Raw genomic sequence first — 16,074 nt, forward strand, 5'->3', positions numbered from 1 at the left:
ACACATATATATATATATACATATATATATATATTTATGAGTATTTTTGAAGTTCCTTTGTTTAAATCAAGACCTAAAAAAGACCACATTTTGCATTTGGTTGATATGTCTTTTACGTTTCTTTTCATCCATAATAGTTGCCCTTGCTATTTATTTACTGAAGAAACCAGGTTACACCTCCTGAAGAATTCACCACTTTTAGGACTTGATAGATTGCATTGTTTTTCTCCTCTCATAATGTTATTTACTGTGTCCTTCTATGTCATGAGTTTCCTATAAATTGGTTCTATACCTAGAGGTTTGATCAAATTTAGGTTCACTTTTTAGGTCATGTGGTATACTTGCTCCTGCAGTATATCAAGAGACATTGATTCTCTCTCTCTTTTTAAAATTTCCTATATATGACTTTTTAATTGAAAATAATTCATGTAACATAAAATTAAACTTTGAAGTGTACAATTTCATGGTTTTTAATATAGCCATAATGTTGTAGAACTATTGCCACTACCTAAGTCCAGAACATTACCATCACCCCTAAAGAAATCTTATAGCTATTGACAGTCGCTCTGCATTCCACCCAACCCTCCTGCAGCACCTGGTAACCACCAATCTACTTTATGTCTCTATGGATTTGCCTATTCTGGACATTTCATGCAGGTGAAATAATAAAATATATGGCCTTTGGTATCTCTGTTCACTTGCTGCTGCTGCTAAGTTGCTTCAGTCGTGTCCACCTCTGTGCAACCCCATAGACGGCAGCCCACCAGGCTCCGCTGTCCCTGGGATTCTCTGTTCACTTAGCACAATGTTTTTAAGGTTTATCCATGTTGTGGCATGTGTCAGTACATCAACCCCTTTTTTTCCACTGAATAATATTCCATTGTATGGATATACCACACTTTAAAAATCCACTTATCAGTTAATGGACATTTGGGTTGCTTCCACTTTAGCTATTACAAATAAGGCTGCTGCTATGAACATTATATACAGGTTTCTGTGTGAAGATGTTTTCACTTCTCTTGGGTGTTCTCTCTTTTTGTGATGCTAAAATTAATTGATGGGTTCAAGTATTACTGATGTTATAAAATTTATGTCAATCCTTCACCACCCAGTGGTTTCAGGAATCCCCGGATTACTGATGATCCTTATCTAAATCTATTATCTCATTAGAGGTTACAAAATGGTGATTCTGTAATTCTATCATTCCATTAGCATTTGTTAACCAGAATGTGTTGATGATGAATTTAGGCTTAATCATAGTTGTTAAAAAAAAAAAAGGATAAATCCTTGACTATTTTCTTTCATTTATTACATAATGATATTTTGTACTTTCCTGTATCCCTAGCAAATTCTGGATCTCTGTATGATTATAGCTCTACAAGCTTTGCAATAAAGAGTTGCAAATAAGGAATTATGACCTTGGAGCCAGAAAGTACAATTTATTTCAATGGATTCGATCCCTGGTCAATGAACTAACATTCTACATGCCACGTGGAACAACCAAAAAAAGGAAAAAAGGAAGGAACACTCACACTAAAAAACTTCATTTCCATCACATGTATTTTCTGCAATAACATGCATCACACATGGTATGATAAAAATTAAATACATAAAATGTTTTTAAAATAAAAGAGATCTACCAGGGAAGGAAATGCGCACGATTTCTTTTCACTTTCCAGTTACCCTTCCTTTCCAGATACACTGCCTGCTGCATCCTTGACCTACTGTTCCAGGGAAAGTGAAGTGGAACCTTGCCTCTGACTCAGAATTCCAAGTGTTTCCCACCCCCGCAGTCCTGCAGTAGGGCTGGGAGCAATGGAGTCTCCTCATATAATAGTGCAGAGAAGCCTCTGAGAAAGGCCACTGGGAGCCTGCCCAGCTGGAGAGGCTGTTGCTTTCGGTTTTCACTGGTTGAAGTTGCTGGACTCCTCATCCTCTCCTGCAAGAAGCACTTTCCTGGGTCTTAAGGAGACCTCCTGAGGACTGTTCAATTTATACATCTTTGTATCTCTTAGGGAAATCTCAAGGCATGAGGAGGGTAGTGAAGACCTCTCTGGGTTTCCTCCCACCTTGGGAGCCTGGATGGAAGATAGCCAAGCCCCAAGATACAGGGCCCCACATTACCCAGACCCAGGCCCTACAAAGACTCTGATGGCAAGTCTGAACTAAACCAAGTGAATGCTTCTGGCTAGATTTTCACCTACGTGGCAACTACTAGGAAAATGCAAGTGTGGGCAGATATTTGTGGTCCCAGGCTATGTGAGCAGAAGTCCCCAAAGGCATGGAGAAGCCTTGGTAGCAGCAAGAGAAAGTGGTCGAGCATGTGTCAAATTCTAATCCCTCACTCTGCCACTTACATTAGTGATCACAGGCAAGTTTCCTGCTTCTCAGTTTTCACCTCCAGAAAATGGGCATAATGGTTCCATCTCACTGGTTCGTGGTGAGGATTAAATGAGACAATATCTACAGAGTGCTTGGCCCACTTCTATAGGGAGCTATGGTCATTGAGGAGCCCCATAAACCTCAGTTTTGTTTTCTCTAAAACAGGGATACCAGTAAGATCTATTAAAGAGGTAATAAAGAAAGTGTGGTTGACACACTTTGTTTTTTAAATAAATATTAACTATTAATACTATTAAGGGATCCCCTGTTTCGCTTGAGGTCACAGTCTGATAGTTCCCACCTCCTACTGCTTCCTACCTCATCCTGCTTCAGTTGCCAGGAAATGACTGTTTCCACCTTTGGGATAAAAGGCCAGAAGTCCCACAGAAAGAAGAATGACACCCAGAAAAGAGCATGACAGGAGATCAGTGATCAGTGGCCTTCCTCCCTTCTAAGGTTGCCTCTCATTCCAGCCCCCTGCACTCAAACCTTGGGCTTTTCTACTAGCCTCTCTCCCTGGCATACCTTTCGCCCAAGGGTTCATTTTAGAGACTTCTGTAATCTCCAGAGGATCAGTATTAATCTTCCCCACCTACAAGATGAGTGGCAGCTGGAAGCCAAGTGCTTCCCAGCCAGAGAAATTTTTTGTTCCGTGTCTCTCTGCCCCTCCCTTCTGCGGGGGAGCCGAATGTGCTCACTCTGGAGGGACTGAGGGAAGCCGGGGCTGGCGCTAATGCAATTTTGTCTAGATGAGGCTGCAGCTGGGAACCACTTTCCCTCAGCTTGCCCTCTGCCGGGGAAACTCCATGATGGAGACGAGGCAGCTGGTAGCAGGAAGCCTCAGGTTTGAGGACGCTGTTACTGCTGTGCCATGCAGGGCCACACAGGACCCCGCAGTCACACGGACCGATGCTGATGCCCATTTCATTCCTGAGGACCTTCTAGAAAGGGAATGCCTTGGGACCTGGGGGCAAAGATTTCTTTACCAGTAGTACAGTCACAAATACAAAGGAACACAGGACTTTTGTGAGGGCTGGGCGTCTGAAGACCTGGGTTCCAGTCTCAGTGCCATCACTTCAAGGCCATGTATTTCTGGTCAAGTTGCTTGAAGATCTCTGCCCAAATTTTAGTTTCCCCACTTGTAAAAGGAGTGTTTTAATACTTCCCTCAAAGGACTGTGGGAAGAGTTAGTTGAAATAATATATGGGGAAACTGGAACATGGGAGATGGTTAATAAATATTCATTTATTCCACAGGGCACGAGGACAAAGGAAATCACTGGATTCTGGAGGCTTTTTGGTTTAACAGTTTATTCTACAGGGTGCCAGATTTTAGTGAAGATGTGTGCTTGTCCTTCACCACGAGATCCAGAGTGGCTCCCTACATATTCTGAACCTCAGAACTGGTTTCTCTGGTGGCTGAGGATCAACACATACAGAAGGACAGAAGGAACAGAAGGAAACTGTTCCTCAGAGATCCAATCAACATCTCCCTTAAGCCCTTCACTCCATGGGCTTAAGGAAGCCATGGACCAGTGGCTCCATGTACAACATCCCCATTCTGGGGGAGGCCAGATGACACAGCTACATGTCACCCTGTGATCTACATGGGGGAGGTGGGGGGAAGAAGCCATGTCCCCGCTGGAACTGAAAAACATCCTTGAGGGCTGCAACTTTTACAGGCAAGGTTACCATGCCAACGACAGCCTCCTTGCCCAGCAAGGATGAAAGGAAGCAAGGCCGTGGGTGACGCATCTATTGTGTGTGTTCACAAACTTGCCTGGAACCTCTTAGGGGCTGCAAACTGCAGGATAGAGCTGCGACTGAGAGGCAGAAAGATTCTGGTTAGATTTAAGTGGAACTCCAGGACAGGCAGAACTGATGAGGGCAGGGCAGGGCCAACAAGGGAGGGTTGGGAAATGTTTTTCTGAGATTGATATCCATCTCTTGGTGAAACATGTGGGTGTGGTACTGACAGCAGGCGTGGGAGGGTATGGTGTCCTAGATACCAGGTTCTGGCTGTGATGGGAACTTCAACTTCCTCCAGGTTGTTTTTGCCCTTGCCAGTGTGTTCAGGTCAGCTAGGCTCTAGGGTAGGCAGAGAAGAGCAGGCAAGGATGGCAACTCACTGGCGGTGGTGGCTGAACTGAGCAAGGGGAGCATTAAGGGCCACAGATATGCCTCTGGAAGAAGAACCAAATATTAGCAACAAGGTCCCATACATTCTAAAGAAGGGACAGTCTTCTCCAAGAGAGTAGGACTTCCAGGAGGAATGGCCAAGTTTACTTGGCCCTTCTTATCTCCTCCCCACCGGCAGGATGGGAAAGTGCACAGAGAACGGAAGACCTGTCGTTAATTAAGCACCTCCTCCATGTTAGGGGCTCTCTTTCCCTCTCGAGATCTCTCTCTTTCTTACACACAGACACACACACACACCAGTTTCATTTGATTACCACAACAACCCTGCAAATCATGAATTATTATCCCCATTTTACCGATGAGGCAATTGAGATTTAGGGAAGGAAAGTAGCTTTCCGAGCATCAATCAGCTGGAAGGGGAGAAGCTGGGATTGAAACTCCGTCTGTCTGACTCCCAGAGCTTGGAAGGAAAAACTCTAGACTTTAAGGTAGCCCTATTTTCTTCAAGAAAAATATCTTCTTGAAAGCGTCAGCTCCATATAGCCCCCAGGCACCTAGTAGGCTATAAAGAGGCTAAAGGGACCCGGCAAGGGAATGGAAACACCTCCACCCCTCTCTCGCCACACAGAATGGTTGGGGTTAATGCGCTGCCACTGCGGGCAGTGCCGCTCCTGGCTGTGCTTAACAGGCATCCTCTCATTTTATCCCCATTTCCTTCGGAGGAAGAGGAATCCGAGGCTCAGAGACCAAAGTGTTTTGCCCAAGGACACAGAGAGTGCTGGGAGCCGGGAATCCTCCGCTCTGTCAGTCGTCAAAGCCGGCCTGGACCCCGCCTTCGATCCCCAATTCCCGTAGCTCTGGAACCGAGGGAGCGGAGCGCGAAGCCGTGCGTACCCCCAGCGGGAGGAGGGGTCGGGCGGGGGCCGCGGCCCGGCGCGGGTGGGGGCGGGGTGGCGCGGCGTGGCTCCGTCTTGCGGCGGCGGAAGCGGCCTCCTTCGCGGGCGCGCTCCCCGCCCCCGGCCCGCCCCTCGCCAAATATGGCGCTTCCTCCCAGGGCCCAGCCTGGCGCTTCCTCCCTGCCTGAGGCCCATACAAGGCGCTTCCTTCCCGCCGCGTCTGGCAGGCGGCCCGCAGGCGACTGTGGGCGGGAGCTCGGCCCTCCGGGTCCGCCCGCGCCCGGGAGCCCGCGGCCAGGGGACTCTGCCAAGGAGGGGGCGGCGGCGGCGGCGGCGGCGGCGGCGGCGGCGGGGCCGGGAACGCGTGGCCTGGCCGGGCTGAGGTAAACGCGGGATAGGCCGACTCGGGCGTCCCCAGAGCGTCCGAGGTTGCCATTCTCCCCACCGGTTTCATATTTTGTCCCACTTTACCCCCTGATTCTCTGACGGAATCAGAGATTCTCTGAGCTCCTCCGGCGGCTACCGACCCGAGGCCTAAAGCCCACACCTTAGCGTGGTGTAAGGGCCTGGCCTCGCTTGCTGCACGCCAGCGCGCGCGCATTTTGCTAGTCGGTCTTAGGTATTTCTCTGCTTTCTGTTTCTCGCTCCTTCTGCCATTATCAAGCTGTCCCTTCTGCCTGGAATATTCTTTTTACACCATTCTGGTGGAACTGTGCGTCACCTTTACTTGTTTCAGACCTCTGGCTGTCTGGAAGCCCTTCCAACCCCCCACTGATAGGCTTTTTGTGTACCTAACACATCATTTATTTATTGAGACTGTGACTCCATCTTTACATTCCTGGTGCCGGGCTCAGGATGTGAGAGTTGTTATCATATCCGAGCGAGGGGAAGGAGGGAAAGACCCTGTTGTCAGGCTAGCCTTAGTATCTTTCCATCTTGGACAGGGGTCCCCGACGTGTCGGGGACCCCTGTCCCAAATATCTAGTCCCAAATATCTTCACCGCTATGCTCCCTGTCAGTCTGGACCTTCATGAGCCCCAGAATCCAACATGAATAGTTTGGCTCTTTGTGGAAACTTGGAAGGTTGGAGTGGGGGAGCCAGAGCTGGGGCAGGTGTACACTTGCCATGGCACTGAGGTCTGGAGCAGTGTCCACTGGGTGCTTCTACCATCCAGAATGGCCTCCCTTGCTCAGCTGACACCTTTGGTTTATCCACTACAGGAAACAGCAACCCCTCCAGGCTCTCCTACAGCACCTCCAGGGACTAAAACTTGCCTCAGCCACGTGATTATCCTGATCTGCCTGCTGGGAGATGAGCAAAGGTCTGAGAAGGACTAGATCTCAGCAGAGACAGCAGTTCCTGAGCACCCACCCCCCAGCGCTTCCAGAAATGCAATGCAACATGGACCAACCTGTGAGCATTTGCTACTCCTCAGGTGAGGCAGGAAAAGAAAAGCTGAGAGCTTGGGAGTAATGAGTCGAGTAAATGCTGGGGAGGGGGCTTTTAGCACTAAGAAGCCTCTGGACTTCATCCAGAATAAAATCACTCATAGACTTCCAGTCTTTGGTTATAGACACACACGCACACACACACGGTTCATAAGGTGAAAATAAATGGAATTTTGTCCCTCTCCTTGGCCTCAGATCAGCTGAGTGCCTGTGAATTGAGTATATAGAAAGGAGATGATCTCTAAGGTCCATGATTGAAGGTTTCTGGGTTAGAGTTTTGGAAAAATCTGGGCCTGGGCTGCACACGCAGGCACTAGGTTGCCTTTGGCCTTGTTCCCACCTAAGGCTGCAGGCCCAAAGCAGCCTCTTCTTTCCAGCTATGGTCTAGGATTGTGGGTAATGTAGTCCAGTGGCCAGCTTCTCTGTGGTGCTCATTTTGGTCCTCCCCTCATCTCCTTCCGGCTGCCAGCTACCACCCCTTTCTGCTCCAGACTGAGGGCAGGACAAGGTGAGAAGGCGGTGCTTACTCCTTTTAGGGCTGAGAGATCCCCAGCTGGAAACCAGCAAGCTATTTATAGCTGAGCCTAGCAGAGGAGGAAGGCCTGAGAGAGGCAGGGGAGCTCTGGCAGCTTCCTTTTCAGCTACAGAATTTGCAGGAACCCCAGGCCTCTTCTGGGGAGGCCTTGTGTTCACTTCTGGATTGACAGGGATTTGAGCCTGGAAAAACCCTATGGAGCAGTAGCGTTTCTGTGTTGCTCCCTCTCTTGAGAGAGACTGATATTCCAATGGCCCTGGGTCCTAGCTTTTAGGCCTCTCTGTGGTGGGGATATTTAATGGAACCTGAGTTCCAAATAAGCTGAGACTTTGTGCATAAAAAGCCAGTGTGACACCCAATATGACAGTTTCCTGGAATTTCTTTGCACTTTTCTTCTCCTTAACTGTATTATTTTCCTGTGCTTACCTCCTAATTCTCTTTTAGGACAGGAACCAAACCTTATTCATTTATTATTTATTTATTATTTATGGCACCAACCCTGTATTTATGCTATAAATGAGTGATCTTGCCCAAAGAAAAGCCAACCCCCTGCAACAGTGCTAGGGGTGTGACTTTTGTTCCCTGCGCTCCCTGCCCCCCCACCCCAGTTCTCTGCCAGTGCCCTGTGCTTTTCCTGTCAAGCATCAAATCTTTGTTTGACTGGGTCCGCCACTAGATTGGCTACTCCTTGTTGACATAGGTGATGTCTGCCTTGTTGTCTATTATATAGCTGTTAGCTATACAATAAACAGTTGTTGAATGAATGAATGTGAACCTGTGATAGCTAATTCTCTAGATGGAGTATTTGATACACGCTTCATTGTCACAGTGTTTTACAAATTGGAAAACAGTTTCATCCATTTACATATCTTTCTCCAAGATCTTGATAAGTGGTAGAGCTGTGTTAGGAACTGGTGTGTGACATTGGAGTAGTGCTTAACTGTGGCATGAGACTTGCCTGTTTGCTGGCACCCAGTAGAAACCTCTGGCTTCCCAGCAGCCAAATGGGTGAGATGGGTTAGATGAGATATGTAGGCAGACATGGGCAAACTGGCTTGGTCCCATGATAGAGCTGGTGCAGCCAGCCAAAAGAGCTGCCAGGGAATCCTAAGAATCTTAATGAGAAAGACTTGCTCTGAGCTGTCAGAGGATAAGTCCTGAGGCAGTGACCATGGGGCCATAGAGAGGCTAGACAGACTCCGAGGTCTGAGCAGCAGTGTTTGGGGGCTCCTTAGCTGTTACCAGAGACCCCCTGGCTCTTGAGTCCAGTAGATTTTTTTTCAGTCTTCATTTTCCTTTAGTAATTCTCACCAGCATTGACTTGTAAGTGACCATCTGTGTTTTGTTTTGTTTTTTAATTTATTTGACTGCATTGTGTATCTTAGTTGTGGTGCACAGGCTTCTCTATAAGCCAGAGCATATAGGCTCTTTATTTGTAGCATGCGGGCTTAGTTGCCCCATGGCATGTGGGACCTTAGTTTCCCAACCAGGGATCAAGTCTGAGGCCCCTGCACTGGAAGGCTGATTCTTAACCCCTGAACTACCAGGGAAGTCCCTGATTATCTCTTCTTGAAGGCTTTTCTTTCATTGCTTACTTGTCTTGATGTACAACGCTCTATTTGGATATTAAATGTTCCAGTACGAGAACTTCCCTGGTGGGCCAGTGGTTAAGAATCTGCCTGCCAATGCAGGGGACATCAAAGGATCCCGCATGCTGTGGGGCAACTGGGCCCATGCACCAGAACTGCTGAGCCATCACGTCCAGAGCTTGTGCTTTGCAACAAGAGAAGCCACCACACTGAGAAGCCTGACCACCACAAAGAAGAATAGCATCCCTGCTTGCCACAGCTAGAAGAAGCCCCAGCACAGCAATGAAGGCCCAGCATAGCCAAAAATTTAAAAAAAAAAAAAAATCCTATTTAAAAGAAAATGTCCCAGTACTTCAAGACTCAGCCTCATGCTCTCTTCTCAAACTGCACTGTGGCCAGAAGGATCTTTTTGAGAAGCAGATCTGCATTTGTTACCCTTCTGCTTAAAACACCTTAGCAGCCTCTCCCATTTCGCAATAAAATTTCAAGGTCTCAGCAAGGCTCTTGAGGCTCAGCCCGGACTGCCTCTTCTGGCCTCCCTTCTCGCTTCCTCCACCACATTGCCTTTTTTTCATTCTTTGAGCTTCATCCACACCTCTCTCCACCTACCTCCTTAACTGTACTCTTTGCCACCGCCAACATATTCTCTCTGCCTGGGATGTTCTTCCTCTTCTTTGCCTAGCTAATATCTCCTGTGCTCAATTAAAGCACCAGTGTCTTCAGAAAAGTTGACAGCCAGGTCAGAATACCCTGTGACAGGCACTTACCTGTGGCCCTCCCTCAGGTGATATTTGCATTTGGGGTTTCACATTCACTGGGATAAGGCATTGGAAGCTCAATGGCTGTGTCTCTTTTACTTATGACTGCATTGTAGGGTTTAGCATAATGCTTGGCTGTAGTAGGCTGTAGTTATTAATATTTTATGTGACAAATGAAATAGCTTATTTAACAAACATCCTATTTAAACCTTTAAGAAATTGAAAGAGAAGTGAAACAACATGCTGAAAGTCATATAGCTAGTAAGTAGCAGAGCGGACCTAATGTGGCTCCAGGGTGTGTTGCTAACCTCAGGCACAGTGTTTTCCTTCCACCTGTGAAGCACTTTTTTAGAGTAAGAGAAACAGAAGAAGGGAGAAAGTATCTGAGAGAGGAAGGGACTCCCTCTCTATCTACTCATGGAAATATAAAGTGGCAGCTTAAGAATGAAAGATTACATTTCACCAGAAAAGATACATGAATGGCTTGTAAATCAAAACCAGAATGACACCGGCAATGAACAATCCAAAAAGGAAATTAAGAAAACTGTTCCATTTACAGTAGCATCCAGAATACTAAAGCACCTGGGAGCAAGTTTAACCAAGGATGTAAAAGATTTATACACAGAAAACTGCAAAACACAATTGAAAGAAATTAAAGAAGACCTAAATAAATGGAAATACATCTTGTGTTTATGGATTAGAAGACCTGATATGTTCAAGATGGTAATGCTACCCAAAGCAATTTGGAGATTCAGTGCAATTTCTATCAAAATTCCAGTGTCACTGTTTGCAAATATGGAAAAGTTTCCTCAAATTCATTTAGAATTTCAAGGATCCCTCCCAGTACCTTGGTGTGTTCGCCACACTGGAAGCTCTCGATCTGCATAATTTAGGAGTTTTTATAGAAGCATCATTATGTAGACATTATTGAGTAAATCATTGGAAATTGGTGATTTGATCTCAAGCCCCTTTCGCCTCTAGGGGTGGGGCTGAAGGTTCCAACCCTGTAATCCTATTTTTGTTTTTTTATTTGGCAAGCAGCCCACATCTTGAAACTATCTGGGTATCTCATTAGTGTACCAAAGACATTCATCACTCAAGAGATTCCAAGGGTTTTAGAGAAAGTCTTTGCCAAGAATAGGAGACAAAGACCAAATGTATATTGCTTATTATATCACACTACTCAACAATAAAAAGAAACAAACATGCATCTACATGGATGTATGTAAAAAAAATCCATCTAAATGAAAAAAGCGAAGTGAAAGAAACCTGATGTAAAAGACTGCATATTGCACTATTCCAGTAACATGAAATTTCTAGGAAAGGCAAAACTATTGAGACAGAAAGCACATCATTGGTTGCCTAGGGTTGGGAGTGAGCAAAGGTTGGCTACAGAGGGACATGAAAGACCTTTATGAGAGGTGGACACTAGATTATGTAATGTTTGCATAACTGTATGAATTTATTTTTAAAAAATCACCGAACTATACATGCAGTGGGTTGAGTTTACAGTTTGTAAGTTATACCTCAATAAAGCTGTTAATAAACAACAAAAATGATAGCAGGTTTAGAAAAGTATTTTAAAATCTGAGTAGTTTCCTGGCCTTTGGGTCAAGTCAGGACCAACATATCTGCCTTTCGAAACTCGCCTCTCACCTCTCCAGGCCAACCCTGGCTCACCAGGCAGCTTGGCCACCCACAGATAAGTGGAGGTGCCCTCCTCTTATCCTCTAACACTCTTCACTTTTATTATAATTCTTGCTGTCTCCTACTGGAGGGCAGGGACAGGGACAGTGACTGTTTCTCACCGCTGTGCCCCAGCATCTTGCATAGGTCCTGCTGCTGCTGCTGCTGCTAAGTCGCTTCAGTCTTGTCTGACTCTGTGCGACCCCAGAGATGGCAGCCCACCAGGCTCCCCCGTCCATGGGATTTGCCAGGCAAGAGTACTGGAGTGGGTTGCCATTGTCTTCTCCGTGCATAGGTCCTAGAACATAGGACATGTTTGTAAATACTTGCTGAATGAAAGAATGAGACCAGAGTTAACCCAAAGACAATGTAAGGAATAGAGGTGGCATTGAGCAATGTCTGTGGGAAGACTGAATTTCTGAGGACCTTTGCTTAGTTCCTCAGGGAGGAAAGAGCCCATTCCATGTCATCTGTCTGTAGAATCCAAGTTTGACAGGGGTGTGAGGGAGGTCCTCTAGCCTTGAGGACTGAAGTGCAACTCCTCTTCCTCAGGTGATATCCTGTCCTTTTAAAAATAGAGTGCCCCTTTGCCGGCCCTCTAGTGGGGATTGCTGTGTGAGGGGGTTGGTTCATCCCAGTCCCCAAGGGAGCCTGGCCTGGGAATGTGCTCAGGTCTGGACAGATGTTTAACTTGGAGCAGGCCTTCTAGCGTCAAGCCCTGATTTCTCCTTGTTCTCAAGGCTGTCTTCCACCTCCCTTCCTCCATGGAGCAGAATATTCCTACATCTTGGGTTTACCTCAAAAGATCTTGCCATTCCTGCTTGGAGAGCCTCTGAAGTTTCCACCTCCCTTTTCTGGTTCTCCAAGCTCAGCTGGTAAAGAATTTGCCTGCAATGCAGGAGACTTGGGTTCGATCCCTGGGTTGAGAAGATTCCCTGGAGAAGGGAAAGACTACCTACTCCACTATTCTGGCCTGGAGAATTCCATGGGCTGTATAGTGCATGGTGTCGCAAAGAGTTGGACACTTTGACATTCACTCACTCACTCACTCAGGCTTCCTTGAAAATGGGTTTGCCCCCTAGGTTTCCTTTGGGTGAGGATGAAGAATCAAGCAGAAGGGGCTGAGCCCAGGCAGGGTTTCTCACTAGAGTGCTAGAGCCAGGAGTCTGACTGTAAGGGAAACCTAGATGGTGCTAACATGGAACCCTGGAGGCTGGAGAAGCAAGTTAATTTATACAGTCAAGCCAACCCTGACTCACAGGGAAGTGACTTCAAAACAACTTTCATAACTCCACCTGGATGTTGGCCACCTTTCCCTTCCCAGCTCTGTCTTTGGCTTCATGCCACTCCCTTATTCTCTGATCCTCCCTTTTCTCATCTCTAACAAGGAGAAGAAGGGGCCTAGATGAAAAATAACAAGATCCCACATTTGGTAAGAGCACTGAATTTGGAGCTGTAACAGCTGCTCATGTTGGCTCTCCTCATTTCCTGCATGAGCATGACAGGTCATTAAGGCTGCTCTCTGGGCTTCAACTTTCTTATCCCTTTAATTGGGAGTTTGGGATGGTAAAGTCCAAGCCCCCTATAAGTGCTGAAATTATGATTCCTTAAGTAGTGAAGGGGTGTGGCTGTGGACAGAGGACTAGATCTGATCTCACTCTTGTCCTTTCTATGAATGAGTTTTAGGCTTTAAGATAGCAGTGTTGCCTTCTTCCCTTCATCCCCAGGGTCGCTCAGTGAAGCAGGAGTCAAGGGTCCCCCAAGAAGTCTTGTTCTTCATACTGTCTCATCTCACCCAGCACTGATCCAGCTCTAAAACTGATTTCATCTCTGAAGTGTTTGACTGACAGAAGCTCTTCTCCTGGCACTGCCTCTGCTCTCATCCTTCCAATCTGGGCCCAGTTCTTAGGTTCAGCACCCCCAGCCCCTCTGGCTGGGGATTTCTCCTCAGCTGTACACCCTGCAGCAGAATTAACTCTTCTAATGGGTTCTCTACTGTTCAGTCGCTTACGTCTGACTCTGTGCAGCCCTATGGATTGCAGCCTGCCAGGCTCCTCTATCCATGGGATTCTCTAGAAGCTGGAGTGCTGGAGTTGGTTGCCATGCCCTCCTCCAGGGGATCTTCCCCACCCAGGGATCGAACCTGTCTCCTATATTGACCTTGAGTCAAACCCAAATTCTGAGTAAAAACCAAACTTGAATGAAGGGTCAAACTAAAGTTGTGTTCTAGATACTTTGTGAATCAACTGGAACCTAAACATTCATTATATTACACTTTCTATAATGGATGTTCATGATGACCTTAAAATGTTAGTTAGTTGATGCTTTTAGGTTTTTTCTGTATTTCTGAAATTTCAAAGATTTCCTTAATGAACATCTTATTTTAAACCTCTTGCTACATCAGTGAATATTTCCTATGAGAAAGTGTATTCTCTTAATAACCACATATAGTTATCAAGTTCAGGAGCTCAGAAACATTGATACAATATTTTATCCGTAGTCCACATTCCAATTTCATTAATTGCCCTCAGCATATCTTTTTAAGAGCAGAGGCAGATGCCCTAGAAATTCCATTATGTGTATACATTCTTCTTTGAAGATGCTGGATCAATTACAGGGATCCTCTACAGAGTCCAAGGGAGCTTCTTTTATCCATTCTCAACTGTGGCTGTGACTGAGCTGTCAAAACATACATGTTCTGAGGGAAGGACATAACTGCTGCTAGATGAATGTCTTCCAGATGCAATCCAAGTTGTTGGTTGTCTCTGAAAGCAGAGGTTGGTGAGGTGAGTTGACTGGTCGTCTTAGCAGTAGCAACACCTGTTCTCTCTTCTTGAACGAAGAACGACCTGCATTTGCATTGGCTTTGGAACCAAATGGGCAGATATACAACAGAATGAGACATTGTTTTTCTAAGGATTAAATGCACGTTATGTATCTTGTCTGCTACCTGGTAACTGTCCAACAAATGTTAGTGATTGCAGTTGTTTTTCAGATGGGCCACTCAAAGCCCTGGTTCTCCTCCCTGTTATTCATCCCTGCTTTCTTTGGTAGTTTGCCTTCTCCATATAAGCCAAATCTTAAACAAGCTGTCCCAGGAATCTGTTAATGCTTGTCAGACATCTCCCCACCGGAAGCAACTTTCTTCCGCAACCAGTATCCTTAACTCTAGCACCACCTTGTGGTTTGCAGTGCAGATTCACCCTGGCCACTTAGAGAAGACCAGAGCTGGTGCAGGTGTGATCATCTCCCAGCTGAGTTCTTGCTAAGTGCCACTGTGTATTTCACGTGCCTTATTGCATGTAATCCTTACCACAATCTATAGGGAGCAGGCATTGTTACAGGTAGGGAAACTGCTGCTCAGAGACATGACCAAATGTCTCTAGGCAGCATCTCTATTCATCAGATATTAGATCTCCTGCTCACTATTATATCCTGATAGCTTTACAGTTGGAAAGGCTCTTTGAGATTCAGACTCATCCTTACACTGATACGGCACTGAGAGATAGGAAGGGACTTACGTGAAGTCGTAAGTTCAAGTGGCAGAGACAAAACCAGAGATGTTTGCCTAAAGAGCTGATTCTCTGTCCTGGGCTCTTCACTAACCCCAGGGTGAGCTTACCAAGCAGTTTGACTATACCCAAAACAGAGTTCTCAGACATGTTTGAAGTCGAGTGTCAAAGAGTACCCTGGAGATAAACTGTTTCCACATATACTTCTAGTGCCAGTTAGCCTCAATAACTCTGGCACCCATTACTTCCACACCTCTTGGCCAGTCAGCTCCTGTGTCCCTGGGAGGCACAGTCCCATCAGGGTGGACTTGGCAGGTAGGCGTCCCAGCAGGCACACACTCAAATTGGCAACAAGGGAGAAGCTGGCATGAAGCTTACATTCCATCTTGGCATTCAGCCCTGAATACACTATGTCTGTCTAGGAGCACCATGGCATGAGAACTGGAGCCAGGGAACAAAAGATGGCAAGTGCTGCAGGCCCAGACAGGCAAGCACAACAGACCACATAACCGGCACTACTGTGCTGCCTTCTAACTTTTGACTTCAAACTGCAACTAGGGGTAGAAAAAACTACCTCTGCCATGCATGGGCATGTCTGCCTCTTCCCATAGGGTGACTGGGTTTCATCAAGGCTATCATCTAAATCAGATGAGAAACTGGACAAAATTATGCTGAAAAAGCAAAGTGACAGAAGAGGTTCCCTTACTGGTCAGTTTTGTTAATACTTCTTAAACCTGGACAAAGAAAATCACGTACCACCTTGGTACTTCAACTAGGCTTCCTAAACTACTAAATAGGAGCTCCACTTTTGGGAAAAGAAATGAAACAAGAATCCTCTTCTGTTTTAATACATCCTAGAAGCCCTGTTCCATTGAGCCTGCCTCTGACTTGCCCTTGAGTGAGGCTACTGCTCTTCCACAGGTACCAGGTTTGCAAGATCAGAACAGGGGAGGCTTAGTTTGCACCTTTCCATCTGGATCCGCTGTTGACTGAAAGGCAACCAAATGTAGATAGAGAATTTTGGAATTAAGCCTGGCATAAAATTTTTAGTTTTTTCTACCCCTAGTTGCAGTTTGAAGTCAAAAGTTAGAAGGCAGCACAGTAGTGCCGGTTATGTGGGCTGTTGTGC

The 16,074-nt window shown here is 46.3% G+C and overlaps 1 protein-coding gene across 1 annotated transcript; it reads left to right on the forward strand.

Annotated features, from left to right (window-relative positions):
* Window positions 1–5,551: 5,551 nt before the first annotated feature.
* LOC138441345 (E3 ubiquitin-protein ligase ZNRF2-like) lies at window positions 5,552–10,951 on the forward strand. The gene is made up of 2 exons (XM_069592177.1): window positions 5,552–5,799; window positions 6,638–10,951. The coding sequence occupies exons 1-2, from the start codon at window positions 5,558–5,560 to the stop codon at window positions 6,702–6,704; spliced, it is 309 nt and encodes a 102-aa protein (XP_069448278.1). The 5' UTR covers window positions 5,552–5,557; the 3' UTR covers window positions 6,705–10,951.
* Window positions 10,952–16,074: the final 5,123 nt, after the last annotated feature.

This window comes from Ovis canadensis, chromosome 5 (assembly GCF_042477335.2).
Source record: "Ovis canadensis isolate MfBH-ARS-UI-01 breed Bighorn chromosome 5, ARS-UI_OviCan_v2, whole genome shotgun sequence".
Classification (NCBI taxonomy): domain Eukaryota; kingdom Metazoa; phylum Chordata; class Mammalia; order Artiodactyla; family Bovidae; genus Ovis; species Ovis canadensis.

What these genes read in the sequence shown, in the direction of transcription:
- LOC138441345 (XM_069592177.1), top strand. Translation starts at nt 5,558, where the DNA reads ATGGCGCTTCCTCCCAGGGCCCAGCCTGGCGCTTCCTCCCTGCCTGAG. An exon ending in CGTGGCCTGGCCGGGCTGAG is followed by an intron (nt 5,800 to 6,637) that starts GTAAACGCGGGA and finishes TATCCACTACAG; the next exon opens with GAAACAGCAACCCCTCCAGG.